This window comes from Eptesicus fuscus, chromosome 4, assembly GCF_027574615.1.
Source record: "Eptesicus fuscus isolate TK198812 chromosome 4, DD_ASM_mEF_20220401, whole genome shotgun sequence".
NCBI classification, from domain to species: domain Eukaryota; kingdom Metazoa; phylum Chordata; class Mammalia; order Chiroptera; family Vespertilionidae; genus Eptesicus; species Eptesicus fuscus.
Genome location: NC_072476.1, coordinates 54,504,500 through 54,524,004, shown reverse-complemented (window position 1 = coordinate 54,524,004; position 19,505 = coordinate 54,504,500). Strand labels below are relative to the sequence as shown.

Genomic DNA, 19,505 nt, shown 5'->3' with positions numbered 1-19,505 from the left:
TGTCTCATCTAGAGAGACAGGTTCTGCAGTGGCCCCAAGACGCCGGTGAATGGTGAATATAGTCAATAGTATTGTAATGATGGTATGATGCCAAGTAGGTACTAGAGTCCTGCCAGGGATCAAGGGGCATGGAAGGACTCTGGGCAGAGGGGCAAGGACCCTCACCCCTGAGGCGGGGGTGGAGGGGTGGTGCCACCTCAGTGGAGGGGTGCTGCACTGCAGGGTACTAGACTGACTGAGGTGATTCAGAGAAGCTCCCAGTGCTAACCGGCCTTTCTCAGGCGGCCTTCACACTTCAGAGGCTCCTGCGGCCTTCACACTTCAGTGACTCCTGCTCCTGCCTTGACCCAAAAGCAAGCCCGCGGTGCCCTGCCCCATGGCAGAGCATGCCTAGGCAGTGAGTGCGAAGCCTTCCACCTGCACCGGAGAAGCGGGGGCAGTAAAGAATGGGGGGCAGGGGACGGGGAGAGGAAAGAATGTGGAGCATCCGTAATGAAGAGGTGCTTGAGAAAAAGGCTTGGAAGCCTCACTGGAAGGTTTGTTCTGTTTGCTGGGCCGCTGCCCCTTAGGAAGTCCAAAGAGCATGGCTCTGAGGGCTTCCTGTGTGCTGAGTCAAGTTCCACAGCCAACTGGAATTGGCCTCAGTTTCCTGGTCTGTAAAATGGATGAAGCGTGTCCCAGTGCCTTCACTGATCTTTGATGGCCAATTGAGATACTATATAAAGAAAATGAGGGAAGAATTGAGGAAGAAAAGGAAGGACGAGCAACACAAAAGAAAGACTGAAAGGAACCTGTAAACCCATTGTCACTTAAATAGGGAATATAGTCAATAGTGTTGTAATGATGGTATGATGCCAGGTGGGTACTAGAAATATCAGGGAACACTTTGTAAAGTATATGATTTTCTAACCACCATTCTGTAACTAATATAAAACCTTAAACTAATACAAAATAATATTGAATGTAAAGAAATGAAAATTGGAGTGAAATTTTTATAAATTTCAAAGTTTAAATAAAAGCTGTAAAGGAAGGAAGGGGAGAATTTTAAAGAGTTGTCTTTATATGGTGTTTTTATACTTTTCTAAGTCATTATCTCATTTTAATTTGAGGGCAACTTAAAGACAAGATAATTGTTCCCTCCACTATTCAAAGAAAGGAAATCTTGGTGTCTGGTCCTAATGATTCAATCGTCAAGCCCTTATTGTAAAGCAGGGTTATTAAAATTTTCTGTGCAGGGTCATATCTATACTAATAAAAGCCTTGGGGGGTGATCAGGCCAGCAGGGGAGGGTATTTGGGGGCAATTAGGCCTGCAGAGGAGCAGTTAGGTGTCAATCAGGCCAGCAAGGGAGCAGTTAGGGGGCAATCAGGCAGGCAGGTGAGCAGTTAGGAGCCAGCGGTCCCAGATTGTGAGAGGGATGTCCAATTCCACAGGGATCGGACCTAAACCTGCAGTTGGACATCCCTTGAGGAGTCCCATATTGGAGAGGGTACAGGCTGGGCTGAGGGACACCCTCCCCAGTGTACGAATTTCGTGCACCAGGCCTCTAGTCTATACTAATAAAAGGGTAATATGCTAATTAGACTGGGTTGACTGGACATCTTCCAGACATCCGGCTTCCTTCTGGACAAAGCCATGGTGGCAGGGGACAAGTCAGAGGCAGTTAGGGACAATCAGGCCAGCAGGGGCACAAGCAGTTAGGGGAGATCAGGCCGGCAGGTGAGCAAGCAGTTAGGGGCGATTAGGCTGTCGGGGAGCAAGCAGTTAGGGGCACGATCAGGCCGGTGCAGGGGAGCAGTTAGGTGGCAATCAGGCAGGCAGGAAGGCAAGCAGTTATGAGCCAATGTTCCGGATTGTGCAAGGGATGTCCAACTGCCAGTTTAGGCCTGATCCCTGTGTGATCCCTGTGGGATCGGGCCTAAAATGGCAATCGGACATCCCCCGAGGGTTCCCAGATTGGAGAGAGTACAGGCCAGGATGAGGGACACCCTCCCCCCGGTGAATGAAATTTGTGCACGAGGCTTCTATTTTTTTTTTTTTTATAAAAGGGAGAAAGCTGATGGGAATCCTTCATTTGAGGTAAAAAGTATGTAATGAGTCATTCCAATGGAAATTTAAGATTAAGAGAAAAAAGATCAGAAGAATCTTCTTGCTGCCAAAGGGAACTGATAGATTGATAGGATAAAAATTTTACCAACTTTTCTGAGTGATAAAATATTTGAGATGATGAATGCCACAGCCTTCCTCCATAGGGGAAATTTTTTTGGACATAAAATGTACAAAAATAGAATTTTAGGATTAATAAATCTACTCAATTTCAGTGTGGGCTTCTAGGGTTCATGGATCCCTTTTGAATAAGCCTTGATCTGCAGTAGTAGTGTGCATAGAACTTCTTGTGTAGTGTTTTACATCCACACTGTCCAATAGAGCAGTCAGTTGTGGCCATTAAGCATGTACAAGTTAGCTATTGTTACTGTGAAACTGAATTTTTAATTGCATTTAATTCTATTAAATTTAAATAGCTATATGTGGTTAAGATGTACCATATTGGACAGTGTAGCTCTAGAATCTCTTACTTGTCTTCCAAATTTACTGTGGTTAAAATAACCTGAGGTGCTTTATTAAAAATGCATATGTCTACCTCTAATCCTGGTATTCAAATTCAGAACCTCATGACTTATATTTTTAGAAAGCACTCCAAGTTTTTCAAATGACTCATGGAATACACTTTAAAATGTACTAGTTTACAATGAAATTGTCACAAATGTATATTTCTATTTCAGTTTCCTATGTTTTCTTTCTCTTACTGTAATTTCCTATGTTCTTTATTATTGTTACCTTATTTTAGTAGCTCCTTAGCAGGATCTCTAGTAGTTTATCAACTTTCTCAATTATGTGCTATATTTTAAAATAGTTAAGCATGTTACAGTTTTATCTAAAATGAAAATTAAAAGACTCAGCAGGCCCTGACTGGTGTGGCTCAGTGGATAGAGCGTCGGCCTGCAGACTCAAGGGTCCCAGGTTCGATTCCCGGTCAGGGGCACGTACCTTGGTTGCGGGCACATCCCCAGTGGGGGGCGTGCAGGAGGCAGCTGATCGATGTTTCTATCTCATCGATGTTTCTCACTCTCTATCCCTCTCCCTTCCTCTCTGTAAAATATGAATAAAAAATATTTTTTTTTAAAAAAAGGCTCAGCAGTATTCTAACAGGACTTCTTAATGGTTTTGTTGAATTATCTCTGGAAAAATTATTTTGATTTCTTAAATGTCATTTTTACTTTTTAATATTTTTTTTAAATTTTACTTTATTCAGGTTAAGTGTTGACTAAGTTTGCTGAAAAATTAATTTCTGAATTAGAAGGTATTACTGTATACTGTTTATCAAACAGATAATTGTTCCTGTTAAATATTATAGTCTATCATTATGTGCTTCTTTGAATTACTGAACTCAGTAAAATCACAAAACATAAAAACACTTTAAAATATTTATCATACCAATAGCTTCTACTAGTATACAATACAATCATTCAATGTTAATAATGATTAAGACTTCAGAAATTATGTAGTCTAAGTCCTCCTTTTACAGATGAAAACATTGAAATACAGGAAGATCTAGTGAAGTTTCCCAAGTAATACAAGCATATCTAGACTTTCCCAACATTTTGCCCATAGGGCACACCACCCTAGCATCTCAGTTCCCTATATCTCTTATTTGTTCAATCATTACTGAATGCTTGCTATGTGCCAAACACTGTTATATCATTGAGCATGAGACAATATGAAATTTACATTTAAATGGGGTAAGAGTATGTTGATGCTCTTTAGTAGTGCCAAAAAATAATTTTTAATCAGACAATCTTTTACTGTGGAAAGGGAAAGGGTCACAAGGACAAATAACTTGGTTAGATATGTATACAGGAAAAATTACTCCCTAAATTAAAATTCTGATAATCATCACTCTCTACTCAGGAATAACATAAAACAACAGTGTATTTAATATAGTGACCCAAATATTTACATAAATTCTATCGTACTTTAGTTTCCAAAATATTTCCTATGTAATGATATAAGGCTTCTTTAATCATCAAAGTATCCATTTGTTCATTGTTGATTATTACTGTACTTTACTTTAAACAACCATAAGGTTTTAAAATAACTTTACTTCTTTATATTTCTTCAGTAGATAATACTTACATATTCCTAAAAATAGGTGGGCCATTTTTTTCGGGTTATAGATCCAACAACTTCCGGTGCTTCCACAGTGTCCACTATCCCGAAAGGTACAAGAACTTTCTCCTACCATTTTAAAAGTTATTGGTCCAGGAATAGTCCCTATGAAAAATGCACTAATTGTTAATTCTCTATAAAAACATTACAGGTTGGTATCAGAATAATTTTCATCCTAAAATTAAATATCAGTGTAAACATAACATTTTAAGTTATCTAAGAATTGGTCCTGGATAATATAAAATACTCTAAGAATTTACTTATAGATAATATTGTTAATAATTAGAAACAATGTGTTTTTGAAAAATCCTTATCCCTGGTAGATTTGAATCTTTTCAGAATGGTGTGCGTGTTGTCATTTAGTTGACATCTCAAAATTGTTGTGAATTTTTGAGTGAAATATTTAAGAAAAAGGTATTTTAAACAGAAGATACTAAATATTGATTTTAATAACCACTACCCAATATCAGAAATCCCTGTCTCAGTGAGTGCTGTCATGCTGTATATAATGGCTCAAGATAAAAAAATCCTAAGCCTACTATGCTTTTTATCCATTTCCCACGATAATTTTCCAATCCATGATAAATCTTTATAACACTAACTCCAAATATATAGTATATTGGAGGTGTTGATTTCTCTTTGTCTCTACTGCCACCCCAGAATCCAATTTATTGTGAATATGTCTTATATTTTAGTGAGAACCTCCATTTCCATTTTCTCCACATTATATTCTATTATTTATCCCTTCAGCAGCAGTTATATTTTAAATGTAAATCAGATAAAATGACTCCTCAGTTTAAAATTCTCTGATGGCACAGCCCTGTCTAGAAACAGCCTATATCTGAAATACCATCTTATCCTATCCATTCCCATTCAAAAATGCATGTTTCACTGGGTTATTTTCTGTTTATGCATTTGCTGTTTGTTATGCTCCCTCTTCCATTATAAATCTGTCCTTGTCTACTGGACCATTGTTCACTATAAAAATATCCTCTATTTTTTCCCTGTTAAAGCTAATTTTAACCCTGCCTACTGATGTAGCTATGGAATGATTTCTCTGATCCACATCAGAGCCACACTTAAATTTTTCTACATTCTTGACTTCATTTATCATGTTTTTCAGTCTTCTGTCCAATCTTGTTTCCTTATCCCACCAATGTTTTCAATCAACTTCTTGAATAGGGGTCCTAATAATAGTCATAATGTGGATTTGAAAGCTAGTTTTTGCTATTTTAAGAAAGCCTGGAGTACAGAGAGCATTACCCGCAGCAAAATTAATTTGTACTTTGGATACAAATCCTTAAAAACATCAGATTCAGTGACTTTGGTAATGAAATGTTTAAAAGCACTGGTCTAAGTTATTGACTTCCCAAATATAAAGCAATGAATAATTATTATGCTTATGTGTTTTATTTCAGCTTACCACACCAATTGGATGAACCTGATGAACATACTTCTGATCAAATAAATGATCTCTTCTAATTGAATATAATATTAATGCATATTTTATGTGACAGGTGGGTTATATTATCTTTTTATATTGTGTTGTCTCCCCCATTCACTTGTTTTGCTGATTGCCATTATTATCTATTTGAAATTGTAAATGTACATGTGAAAATATAGATACATGAAAATATGAACATTTCAATGCAATAAAAAATTGCTAAAAGTTCATACCAAATACTCTCAAAATCACATAGGTCAAACCCATGGCCAGAGAACGTTGTTTCTCAGATACAATCCTGCAAGCAAATAGCAATATTATTAAAACATTGTTATTATTAGCTTCAGAGAATGTTTTCTAGATTCAAGGTTAATTTTTTTTCCTGTATATGAATTAAACTAAGAATCTTTGGACAATTAACAGAGTTCAATCTGCTTCAATTAAAGAATTACAACTTCTCCCATTTCTCCATATCCTGCCCCTTGCCAACCAATTCCAAGATTTTTCTCTTCACAAGGGGGAAGCAGTTATGGCCCAAATCCCTGCCCCAGCATCCTGGAAAAAAAAAATCATAGTTTCCCCACTTCTCTTTCTTCATTCTTTGGTTTTATTTCTTTATTATTATTTTTTTTAAATATGTTTTCTTTCCATGCACCTCCCCTCCCTCAGCCTTCCCTTAGAGATTTCTCACTCTGTTCCATGCTTCTATGTTTCTAGATGAACATTTTGTTAATTTGATTCCACATATTAGTGAGATCACATAAGACTTGTCTTTCTCTGACTGGCTTATTTCACTTAGCATAATACTCTCCAGGTCCCTCTATGCAGTCTCAATGAGTAAGAGATTCTTCTTTTTTACTTCTGCATAGTGTTCTATGGTATAAATGTACCACAGCTTTTTTATCCACTCATTTACTGATGGGCACTTGGGTTGTTTCCAGATCTTAGCTATTGTTAATTGTACTGCTATGGACATAGGGTGCATATTTCTTTCTGATTGGTGTTTTAGGTTTCTTAGGATATATTCCTAGAAGTTGGATTATTGGGTCAAATGGCAGTTCCATATTTAACTTTGTGAGGAAACTCCATACTGTTTTCCACACTGTCTGCATTCCCACCAGAGGCACAGAAGCATAGAGCAGACTGGGGAATCTCAGAGGGAAGGCAGGAGAGGGTGGTTGGGTGGGAAGAGATCAACCAAAGTACTTCAATGCATATATGTATAGCCCATGGACACAGACAATAGGGTGGTGAAGGCCTGGGGTGAGGGGTGGGGAAAGGATATAAAGGATAAATGGGGGGGAAAGGAGGAAATATGTAATAATTTCAACAATGAAGATTTAAATTTTAAAAAGTCTAAAAATAAGAAGAGGGGAGGGAAGGGAGCAGGCTGAAAGAGGTTAATGGGGGATAATGGAGGATCTATGTAATACTTTCAACAATAAAGATTTTTTAAAAAGTAAAATAATAAGAAGAAATAAAATAAAATTATGTCCTAAATTCTTTCCTCTTTTACAGTTTTCCCTCTTGCATCATCTTCCACACTATTTTTAAGGTACTCTATCTAAAATGCATATTTGAAAAATGAATAAATAAATAAAATGCATATTTGGTCACTTTTACTTCTGAAGTTTATTGTCAATGACTTCCGGGTATATACAGGATAACATCATTCACATTAACATGGCAAAGAAAACCATCCATTATTAGGCCCTTAGGAAGCTCAAATCTCCTTGTCCCATTTCACCATTATGCTATTCCTGTCATAACAAAACTCCTTGCCCACATATTTTATGCATTTTGTATCTATTTTCACTGCTCACTTTTCCTATTGAAAAATTGTCCCCAGTCTGCTTGCATTATGAGAAATTACTTATCTTCATAACTTAGTTCAAGCGCCATACCTTCTGTAAGTTTTCTAAATTTTCCTAGGTAAAAAATACCATTTTCTTCACTTTGTTCTGGGTCAGTTTTATAAGCTTTAATCAAGGCACCTCTAACTATTCAATCTATTTCTTTTTAAATGTTTTTCTCCCCCTATTAAACTCTAATAAACTTAAAGTCAATGTCCATATCTTATTGGTCCTTATAGTTTCAGTGCCAGACATATGTATGTATAAGTAATAAAAAAGCTGCTTCCTATTTTTATATGTCCAAGTTTCGTCTCCCATTTCAGTTGCAAGCTCATTGCCCTGGCCCAGTAGCTCAGTTGGTTAGAGTGTTGTCCTGCTAAGCCAAGGTCTTGGGTTTGATCATGGGTCAGGGCACATACGAGATTCAACCAATGAATGCATAAATAAGTGGAAAGCAAATTTCTCTCTTTCTCTAAAATCTATGTTAAAAATGTTTTTAATTGCAAGCTCATTGAAGGCAGAGACCACATGTACCCAATTCAGATTTTATTTCTGCACATATTTATTCATGTTCTACTTTCTTAAGGGGCAAAAAAAAAAATGCTCCCCATGACTTAAATTTTTATGTTAGTCCCTGGGAAAAAATAATTTTAAAATAGCGACCCATTTTTCTGTTAATGTTATTAAAAATATTGTCTATTTTACATATTCTGGAAAAAGAAAGGAATAACAAATGCTATTTTAATTTAGAAAAATGTTAAACATATATGTAGCAAAATTCTAAAAATTGTGTTCCTTTGTTGATAATACTGATGTTTTCTCATAGTTGAATTGGCTAATAGAGAAGTAAATATTCAATAAGTACCTACAACCAATGACTCAACATTATAATTTGATCTGTGTTATAATTAAGAACTTACCTATATTTATGAATTTTCCAGTTGTGGTACATTAAATATTTAAATTTAGTTTTGTTTTAAGTTAAAGCTAAACTAAATGGGTTATCTATAGACTATGCAAATAAATTAGATAAAGAATTAGACATACACATACATTTTGATGATGTAACAATTTGCATATATATGAATTTTCCATGTTAAATTAAAGTTAATTACTTAATTTGAACTAAATTTGATATCAATGGGCTTTATGCAAATAAATTAGTCAAAATAGAGAATTAAACATATACATTAATTTGGACAATGTAACAATTTCCCCTCTAGCAGTTCCTACAGTGAAACAAAATAGTAAATAATTTACTACAATATTTTAATCTTTATAAAATTGTCTTCTTATATACTAAAAGTAAATTATTATGAATTATAATATACATACCGAAGGATGGTCAGCATGTTCGGTATACCAGAAAAACCAGCAAATACAATCGTAGAAAAGACAAAAACAATGAACATAGGTAATTTATAGCAACCTGATTTACATGTCCCAGGTCTGGCATCAATAAAATCACCTTGCTCATCTGACATTGTTATTCCTTCATCAATGCAAGAACAATTGAAATATCTCTATGATAATTAAGATGGAAAATTATCTTTTAGAAATATAATCATAAAGAAAAAACTTATTACTGTAAAATAAAACTAAATCAATAACTACATGGAGACTAGCCAGTTGTATTAGTAAATGCCCTTATATTAAATCTGCCAGTCATCATTTAGAAATGAAACATTAATGATAAGTCCAAGCTATTTTACCTAACAAACACTTAAGTGTGTGTGTGTGTGTGTGTGTGTGTACTTAGGAAAAATTCTATTAATTTAAGAAATTCCACCAAAAATATTTACACCTAATAGCACAAATAATTTTTGGAGAGCTATGTAAATTGAGGTAAACTAAGTATAATGTAATAAATAAAATTGAACTTTAGATGATATTTGAAATATGGACAGTTACCCAACTGTGGAAGGTTTTGGGACTATACTGCAAAGATAAGACTTTATTTTGTATGTAATGATGGCAGGGATATTATCTATTTCCCAGGTAGGAAAACAAAATCATGCTTCATAAAAGCAAGGAGGAAAATGTGGCTGAAGCAGAGGGAACGTGAAGTAAACTAAGAGAAAATAAAATTGTAGTAGTGAGGGGAGATTCAATTATACAAAAACTGATAAATAATTACAAGACCAATTTAAGAACTTTGGTTTTTAAACTTAGTAATGTGAGTGGCCAGATTAGGTTGGCTGGCCTGCCTGCTGGTCAAACTCCTGGTTGAGGGGACAATTTGCATATTAGCCTTTTATTATATAGGATATACACTGAGTGGCCAGATTATTATGCATTCAGAAATCATAACAATCTGGCCACTCAGTGTATGTATAAACCTGGTGCATGAAAATTCGTCCACTCGGGGGGGCGGAGGGGCCCTTCAGCCCGGCCTACATCCTCTCACAGTCCTGGAGCTCTCAGGGGATGTTTGACTGATGGCTTAGGCCTGCTCCCTTGGGCCTAAGCTGCAGTCTGGCCTCCCTCTGTGGGAGGCAACCAGGCGGGCTGATCAGGGGATGGCGCAGATGGTGAGTGGCTGGCTCCACCCTCCCAGTCGCCCCTCTGTCGCCACTGGTCACCGCCGCCCCGCAATCACTATCCCCTCCCTCTGCCCGTTGGTACGTACCTTGGCCGGCCTTGCACCACTGGCTTGCCAGCCCCAGCCCCCGTCAACCAATTGTTCAGCTGTTTGGTTAATTTGCATATTACACTTTTATTATATAGGACTAGAGGCCTGATGCACAAAATTCGTGCAAGAGTAGGCTTTCCTTCCTCTGGCTGTTGGCACCAGATTCCCTCTGACACCCCGGACCCAGGCTTCCCTCCGGCCACTGGCACCCAGGACCCAGGCTTCCCTCCAGCCGCTGGCAGGCACCCAGAACCCGGCTTCCCTCATAGCCCCAGCTTTATCCAGAAGGTCATCTGGTCTAATTAGCATATTATGCTTTTATTATTATAGATGATATTTTAAAATGTCACTTGGTTATTATATTGAGACTAGTGGTCTCATCTATGATTGTTAAGGTAAAAAGCTCTTGAACCAAGCCCTAGCCAGTTTGGCTCGGTATATAGAGCATCAGCCTATGGACTGAAGGGTCCCAGGTTTGATTCTGGTCAAGGGCACATGCCCAGGTTGTGGGTTTGATCCCCAGTGGGGCATTCAGGAGGCAGCTAATCAATTATTCTCTCTCATCATTGATGTCTCCTCTCTCTCTCTCTCTCTCTCTCTCTCTCTCTCTCTCTCTCCCTTCTTCTCTGAAATCAATCTATAAATATATATATATATATATATATATATATATATATATATATCTATCTTGACACAAGGTACAAGGCAATGGTGATTGGGACCAGATTAACTATCAGAGGAAATGAACGATAGATAGATCCAGCATTTATTTTGAAAGTAGATTTGAGCAGCCATGCACAGCCCACCCTGGTCCGAGGAGCAGCAGCCTTGTGAGCAGCCCGCCCCTGATTTGAATGAATTTTTGGAAGGGTCTTAAAGTAGAAGTGGTTATCAAAAGGAAAAAGTCATGTGGAGGCTTCCCTGAAAGAAACTAAGACCTTCCGTCCAGAGAGGCCATTAGTCCATGGTTCAGAGAGAGAACCAAAAAAATAAACACTGTTTTTCACCATCTTTCTGATTTTTCCACTAGAACTCCTTATTATTTTAATCCAGCCAGAAGCTGGAAGGCAAAAGAGCTCTCATCCTATAGATCAGTCTCCTAGAACAATGAGAAAGGTAAAGAAAGATGAAAAGTAGAAGTGGATATCAGACATAAGATATCTAGTACAACAAATGGTTGCAGGCTATAGAACTTAGACTGACTAAGAGCAGAAGTGAAAATATGAATAAGGTTTAGTGAACAGATTATAGAATCACAACATATCAGGCTCTGAGAGGATCAAAGAACTGTGGAATTATATTCAAAGAGATATAACTAAAATGCCAAAAGTTATATCAAAATGAAATAGTAAAATATATTTAATTCAAACAATAAAAAGGAAGGTAGGTCTTTTTAAAAATATATTTTTATTGATTTCAGAGAGGAAGAGAGGGAGAGAGAGATAGGAACATCAATGATGAGCGGGACTCATTGATCGATTGCCTGCATGCCCCACACTGGGGATCGAGCCTGCAACCTGGGAATGTGCCCTGACCAAGAATCAAACCATGACCTCTTCATTCATAGGTTGATGCTCAACCACTGAGCCACACCCGTGATCAGGAAGGTATATCTTAACCCGCCACAGCAATAATTATAATAAATGTCAATACTCTAAAATCTCCAATTAAAAGACAGATTAACAAAATTGAAGAAAAAGCAAAACCACATTATATGCTGGCTACAAGAGACACTTTACACATAAAGACACAAATATTTGAAAAGTAAAATGATAGAAGTAAGATGCACCATGGAAATAATCAGCGAGAGAAAGCTAGAGTGACTATTTAATATATAAAATGTAATATATTACTTAAAAACAAGAGTATTACCAGAAATGGAAAAAGAGATTTTATAAAGATAAGAGAAACAATTAGATGTGACAATTATAAAAAATTATGCACATAATAGCACATCCTGAAAATACATGAAGCCAAATAATAAATATGATAGGAGATATTTTTCCTACACACCATTCAGGATTTAATATAATATTACAAGGCTTGCAATCTGATAAGAATATTTAGCTTAAAATTAAGAAAGAAACAAATATAAGTAGTCTCAGAGTTTATCTAGATAGTGGACTTAATAGAAAGAACTTTAAAATCACTCTGATTTTTTTTTTAAATGGAGGGTAAAGTGGATTAAATATCTTAAATGATGCGAAATTTAACAGGATTTGGATTTGACAAAAACATAAATGTTAGAACTGAAAAATATGATGAGTATACTTAGAACCTCTTAATGGGCTTAAAAGTAGATAATGGAGAGTAGAGAATGTGACAAGTCAACAGAAAGTATCTACATTTAAACAAACAGGTGGAAGGAGATGGAAAATAGAGAAAAGAACAAAAGAGTATTGGACACAGTGGAAAGGTCTATTTGTAGTCTGTGGTAGGCAGAATTCTAAGATGGCACTTAAATGCCCCCCTCCCCCTTCATGGGACATCATACCTAGGACCATGAATTAATGGATTCTACACATCTTACTAAGTTACATTATTATATGGCATAGTTGACCTTTAAAAGAAGAGAGTAAAGTTCATCTAATCAGGTAAGCCTTAAAAGGTACTGAGCTTTTCCTGAAGTCAGAGATTCAAAGCATGTGATAAGGGAGATTCTCTGTTGCTGGCCTTGAAGATGGGGGGAGTCATGTGGCAAAGAATGGGGGCCTCAAAGAGCTAAAACTGGACGGAGCAGACAGATGGCAAGTGAAGAGGGCCCTCATACTTTATAGACCAAAGAAACTGAATTAACCAACCTAGTAAGGAGATGCTTTCCCAGAGCCTCCAGAAAGGAATGCAGCTCAGCCAACACCCTGATTTCAGCCTGAAACCCTGAGCAGAGAAGCTTGTCATATCTGTCATAATTTGGACTTGTGACCTTAGAACTGTGAGCTAATAAATGGGTATTATTTAAAGACAAAATGCATTGGTACTTTGTTACATAGCAAGAGTATATTAATACACTTCCCCCTCCCCCGCAACACACACACACACACACACACACACACACACACACACACACACAAACAGAAGAGTGAGTGAGACAGAAATAATAGCTGAGAGTTTTCCAACTGATAGAAAGAAATCCACAGACTAAAGATGTTCTATGAAACCCAACCAAAATAAATACAATGAAAACCATATCTAGTGTACATTAAAGTAAAACTACCGTAAACAAAAAAAAAAAAGAAAGAAAGAAAGAAAGAAAGAAAGAAAGAAAGAAAGAAAGAAATTCCTAAAAGCAGCTAGAGACATAGATAACATATCGGCATCTTTCAAAATGCCAATATAGAATTCCATACCCAGTGAAAACAGATTTTTTTGTGTGTATTTTTTTAAAAAGAAGGTGAAATATGGTTCCTGAGGAAGAAAGAAAATGATCTCATATGAAAGCATGGAAATACAAGGAAATGGGTAGGTAAATATAAATGAATAGCAACTATACAAAATAACAACAATAATAGTACATGTCATTAAAAACATATGACAATGTATGAGAGAAAGCAGTGTATTGAAAAGAGCACAGACAGACTTGGGTTTGAGTCAAAGCTCTATGCCTTAGGGCAGGCATCTTCAAACTACGGCCCGCAGGCCACATGCGGGTGTTTTTGCTGTTTTGTTTTTTTACTTCAAAATAAGATATGTGCAGTGTGCATAGCAATTTGTTCATAGTGTTTTTAAAACTATAGTCTGGCCCTCCAACAGTCTGAGGGACAGTGAACTGGCCCCCTGTTTAAAAAGTTTGAGGACCCCTGCATTAGGGGAACCATAACTTTATATAGCTTATCTACTCTTCTGACCAGTTCCTCAAGCTTACTCAAAACATTAAATAAACTTTCATTTTGTAGTTTTCCCAAGTGTAGTAAGAAAATCTTATGACAAATATCATGCAGCAAACTTTATATATATGCACATATAGTTTTAAATAAAATACTTCTATATTAAAACAAAACAAAACAAAAACAAACAAACATATGACAAAACAAAACACATGACAAAAATAACACAACGGAGAAACCAAGATGACGGCATAGGTAAACACCTAAACTGCTGCCTCGCACAACAATTTCAAAACTACAACTACAAAAACACCCGCATGTGGCCCGCGGGCCGTAGTTTGAAGATGCCTGCCCTAAGGCATAGAGCTTTGACTCAAACCCAAGTCTGTCTGTGCTCTTTTCAATACACTGCTTTCTCTCATACATTGTCATATGTTTTAAGACAGAACAGACATCATCCAGAACCACAAGAAAGCTGGCGGAGTGGAAATTCTACAACTAGAAGGAAAGAGAAAAGCTCACGGAAAATCAGAGGAGCTGCAAAGGACTGAGGTACGGAGACATGAGTGCAGAGAGGAAGGGTGGCTGAGTGCCTGGCTGGCTTTCTCTGATGGGAGAGGGAAGGAAGCCCCCGACTGCACTGAACCCCAGTTCCAGGCCAAACCCTGTGGACCCAGGCTCATACGGTGGGAGTCTGGACTGTCAGGTAGAGAGAAAGGCACATGGAGACTTGGAGACTTGGGAAAGCCACGGGGGGCAGGGGACTGGAGATGCATGCTCGCACGCCAGTGTGCACAAAGAAGACTGACTGCTGAGGTTGCCGCTAGCTTTCCCTAGCGGAAGGGAGTCGAAAGCTCATGACTGCACTGAACCCCAGTTCCGACTGCACTGAACCCCAGTTCCGGGAGAGCCCCTGAGGAACCATGCTCTTATGGGGGAAATCTGGACAGTCAGGTGGAAACTCAGGGGAACCACGGAAGGCAGAGGTCTGGAATGTGTGTGCACAAGGGCAGGGCTGACAGGAAGCCAAGACTGTCTGCTCAGCCCTGAGACTCCACCCCATCCAAGCTGAGCAGAGAGGCTTTTGCAATTTTGCAAGTCTTGTCTCATAAGGCTGTCTCCATCACAGAAGTTCTCCCGGCATAGACATAGCTGATCCTCACAGCCAATTGGCTTGGAGGTCAATTCCTCCCAGTGATACCAACAACAATCAAGACTTAACTACAACAAGGCTATACACACAGACCACAAAGGGGTGCATCAAGAGTGTCCACCTCAGATGACTGGGGATACCAACCCACTGGGCCATATAGGACACCTAGCACACAAAGCTACCCTACCAACTTAGGGAAGCAGCAAAAATGCAGAGACAAAGTAACAGATCACAAACGAAAGAAATGGAGGAAAACAAATGACTGGATATAGAATTCAAAACCATAGTTATAAGGTTTTTCAAGAATTTCCTAGAAAAGGCCAATAAATTTAGCGAGACCCTTGAGGATATGAAAAAGGACCAACTAGAAATTAAACATACACTGACTGAAATAAAAAATATTATACAGAGACCCAATAGCAGACTAGAGGAACGCAAGAATCAAATAAGCAAAGAAGCAAAAAACACTCAACTGGAAAAGCAAAAAGAAAAAAAGAATCCAAAAAGTTGAAGATAGTGTAAGAAGCCTCTGGGACAATTTCAAGCGTACCAACATCAGAATTATGGGGGTGCCAGGAGAAGAGAGAGACCAAGATACTGAAAATCTATTTGAAGAAATAAGACTGAAAACTTCCCCTACCTGGTGAAAGAAATATTTACAAGTCCAGGAAGCGCACAGAACCCCAAACAAAAGGAATCCAAAGAGGACCACACCAAGACACATCATAATTAAAATGCCAAGAGCAAAAGACAGAGAATATTAAAAGCAGCAAGAGAAAAAGTTAATTACCTAAAAAGGACCACCTATATGATTGTCAGCTGATTTCTCAACAGAAACTATGCAGGCCAGATGGGAGTGGCAAGAAATATTCAAAGTGATGAATAGCAAGAACCTACAACCAAGATTACTCTACCCAGCAAAGTTATCATTCAGAATTGAGGGCAGATAAAGAGCTTCACAGATAAGAAAAAGCTAAAGGAGTTTATCACCACCAAACCAGTATTATATGAAATGCTGAAAGGTAAGAAGAGGAAGAAGAAAAAAGTAAAGATAAAAATCATGAACAACAAATACATTTATATCAACAAGTGAACCTAAAAATCAAGTGAATTAAAAATATGAGGAACAGAATAAACTGGTAAATATAGTAGAATCAGGGGCATAGAAAGGGAGTGGACTGATAATTCTCAGGGGGAAAAGGGTATGGGGGGTGCAGGAAGAGACTTGACAAAAATCATACACCTATGGATGAGGACAGTGTGGGGGAGGTAAGGGCAGAGAGTGGGGTGGGAACTGGGTGGAGGGGAGCTATGGGGGGAAAAAGGAGAAACTATTGTAATCTGAACAATAAAGATTTATCAAATTAAAAAAAAATAACATAACGGTGTGTTATTATTAGTATTTAATTTTGATTTTGATTTTATAAAGGATGTTAAAATATTCTAAGGATGTTTCAACTGAAAGAGACCTTGAAACCTAGCTTCTTGTAATCCTAAATGCTTTGGATGAGATTGCCTTTCCCCTCTAATAACAGAATGAGGCTCCCGTTGGACTAGCACACCCTTTTGAAAAAGCCCCCTCATCCTGTTATCTATACTAATAAAAGGGTAATATGCTAATTAGGGTGGACATCTTCTGGACAACCATCCGGACATCCTTCCGGACAAAGCCACAGCAGCTGCCTGAGGCTCAAGCAAGCTGCAGATGGCAGCTGCCACTGTCCACGGCCGGCCCAAGGCTCAGGCAAGCCACAGATGGTGGCTGCCGCTGCAAGAACTGGCCTGAGGCTCAGACAGCCATGGCGGCCATCAGTGGCAGCAGCAGTGGGGTGATGGCCGGGGTGGCACCTTCCCCTGATCGGCCACGTCGCCTCTGGCAGAGGGTGGCCAGACTGTGTCTTAGGCTGGGGGCTGAGGCAGCTAGGGGCAATCAGGCAGGCAGGCAGGCAGGTGAGCGGTTAGGAGCCAGCAGTCCTGGATTGCAAGAGGGATGTCCAGTCTGCAGATTTAGTCAAACATCCCCCGAGGGATCCTAGATTTAGTGTGTGCAGGCTGGGCCTCTAGTTTTATAATAAAAGCTATATCAGCTGCTGAAAAGAACTAGCCCCAATGAGAAGATTAAGAAAAACACAATATTTCTTTTTCATCCATGTAAGGAAATTTGAAGATCTTTGGTGGCATAGATAAGAATACATATGAGTCTCAACGAGGCAAAAATGCTCAGGAATAATATCAATACAAAGGGGATATATCCATTTTCAGTTTTAGTAAAGCTGTGAATTTTCTATAGGAAATGAGAAATGTTCAGAGGTATAGTATTTTCACCACTCCTCTGAAAATTTTTGCATAAGTGTAATTAGAGAGCATCCAATTCTAACTCATGGTGACCCTGGTCAAGTTTTGAAAATGAACAATTAATAAGAATCACTTCTAAGTTGACATATTTTCATTAAAAAAAAATACATTCCAGAGGGAATTCCACTAACATCATTTAGATACTTGACCATTTTTGTATATGATGTTTCTTTTACTAGTATTTAATTTTGATTTTGTTTAAAATGATTTTATTGGTATCAATTCTTTCCCCCTTTGAAACAATGCATATTTTATCCATTAATTAATTGCATCCATATAAAATTGTACTAATCATAGCTTCTGCTATTGTCAGTTTTCCTTCAGAGCCATTATTTTTATCAAAGCCAAGGGTATCCTGGGTAATTTTTGTTGTTTTTTTTTTTTGTTAATCCTCACCAGAAGATATTTTTCCATTCATCTTTAGGGAGAGTGGAAGAGAGAGAGAAAAACAGAGAGAAACATCGATGTGAGAGAAACACATCCATTTGTTGCCTCCTGCACATGCCCTGAACAGGGCCCAGGCTAGGGAGAAGCCTGAAACCAAGGTACATGCCCTTGACTGGACTCAACCCCAGAACCCTTTGGTCCACAGCCAATGTTCTATCCACTGAGCCAAACCATCTAGGGCCTGGGTAATTTTGAAGAAGTCTAATTTTTGTCAAAAAATATTTTATTCTTAAGATCTTGCTCTCCAGCAGGTGTCCAGTTTGGCTTAAATAAAGTCTTATAAAATTTTTCAAAAATATTTTATTCTTCTTTCAACTTTCATTTAGTATCAAATGTTATCACACAGTTTGACTATTTTGTTGGTTATTTTTATTACTGTTATTCATTATAAATTATTCCTTAGAGAAATACAAGAAAATTATAAAATTTTTTAAGAAATACAAACAAAACCCTTAAAAGCAATCCCCCCAAAAAAGAAAATGTCCTGTCTTATGCTGTGGTGACAACATGAGCATTTACAAACTATTTACTTATTTCAGACAAAAATGGAGGAGAGGAAGTAAGTGGAGTATAAAGTACATTTTCTATAAGTTAATAAATTGTTGAAATGGGTGATTGGCATATAGGAGTTCATTATACTTTTCTATTATTATTCATGCTTTGCACAGTAATATGTTTTAAAGGTTTAAATATATATAATGTAACATAATTTTAAAGGGTATGCAACCTTTTTATATTAGTAGTCAATAAAAAAACGGAAGATGTATGAACCTATACTCGTATAATAAAAGGGTAATATGCAAATCAACCAAATGGCAGAAGGATCGGTCACTATGATGTGCACTGACCACCAGGGGGAAGATGCTCAATGCAGGAGCTGCCCCCTGGTGGTCAGTGCATTCCTACAGGGGGAGTGCTGCTCAGCCAGAAGACTGGCTCATAGCTGGCGAGCATGGGGAGAGGGCCTAAGCCAGCAGTTGGACATCCCCTGAGGGCTCCCGGAATGTGAAAGGGCACAGGCCCCCCGAGGGCAAGAATTTCATGCACCGGGCCTCTAGCTAAATCATAAGCCACTGAAAGATGATCATGAGGAACTAAAAGTTGGACAGGTATGCAAATACATTATAATGAAATGAGCAAAAAATATTGATATGTATGTACATAACTAATAAAGGACTTTACTGATTAATAAGGGAGGTGGTATGATGTCTATAGGTGAGGAAATACATGTCTCTGTTTCTCTCCCCTTTACAAAACTAGAGAGAGATAAGAGAGAAAAATTGAATTTTTAAAGCCTGAGTCCCTACTTCTGTTCTACTTAAAAGGGAGAAGCTGAAGTTACAGTCCATTACTTAGAAAAAAGCTCATTTATGCAACTTTGGATATAAGAAAATGAACCTAGAGTCAAACAAGTAGCTGAGTGTTTAGCTGCTCTCCATGACAAAAAAAAATTGTCTGTAGGTTGATAAAAGATCCAGGGAAATAAGGAATTCTGACAGAAATGGCCCCCAAAATGAACATATAGGGGGATTTTAAAATGAGACCTAATTCATGTAAATATCAAAGAACC

The 19,505-nt window shown here is 37.8% G+C and overlaps 1 protein-coding gene and 1 long non-coding RNA gene across 9 annotated transcripts in view; one reads left to right on the top strand and one right to left on the bottom strand.

The window, feature by feature from the left end:
* SLCO6A1 (solute carrier organic anion transporter family member 6A1) overlaps positions 1 to 19,505 on the bottom strand; it is an 82,393-nt gene that overhangs the window by 7,212 nt on the left and 55,676 nt on the right. For 6 of the 7 annotated variants that reach the window (XM_054715033.1, XM_054715034.1, XM_054715035.1 and 3 more), the window contains 3 exons: positions 8,860 to 9,047; positions 5,905 to 5,969; positions 4,195 to 4,332 (listed from right to left, as the gene is read on the bottom strand). In XM_054715033.1, coding sequence (XP_054571008.1) covers positions 4,195 to 4,332; positions 5,905 to 5,969; positions 8,860 to 9,047 — 391 coding nt within the window. Of the gene's footprint in view, positions 1 to 4,192; positions 4,333 to 5,904; positions 5,970 to 8,859; positions 9,048 to 19,505 lie in introns of all 7 variants that reach the window. The other variant, XM_054715036.1, reaches the window with a different exon arrangement.
* Positions 1 to 19,505, top strand: part of LOC129148851 (uncharacterized) — a 60,174-nt gene that overhangs the window by 40,412 nt on the left and 257 nt on the right. The window contains exons 4-5 of one of the 2 annotated variants that reach the window (XR_008555841.1): positions 5,646 to 5,744; positions 7,190 to 7,271. This is a non-coding gene — a long non-coding RNA (uncharacterized LOC129148851). Of the gene's footprint in view, positions 1 to 5,645; positions 5,745 to 7,189; positions 7,272 to 19,505 lie in introns of those variants that run through there. The other variant, XR_008555842.1, reaches the window with a different exon arrangement.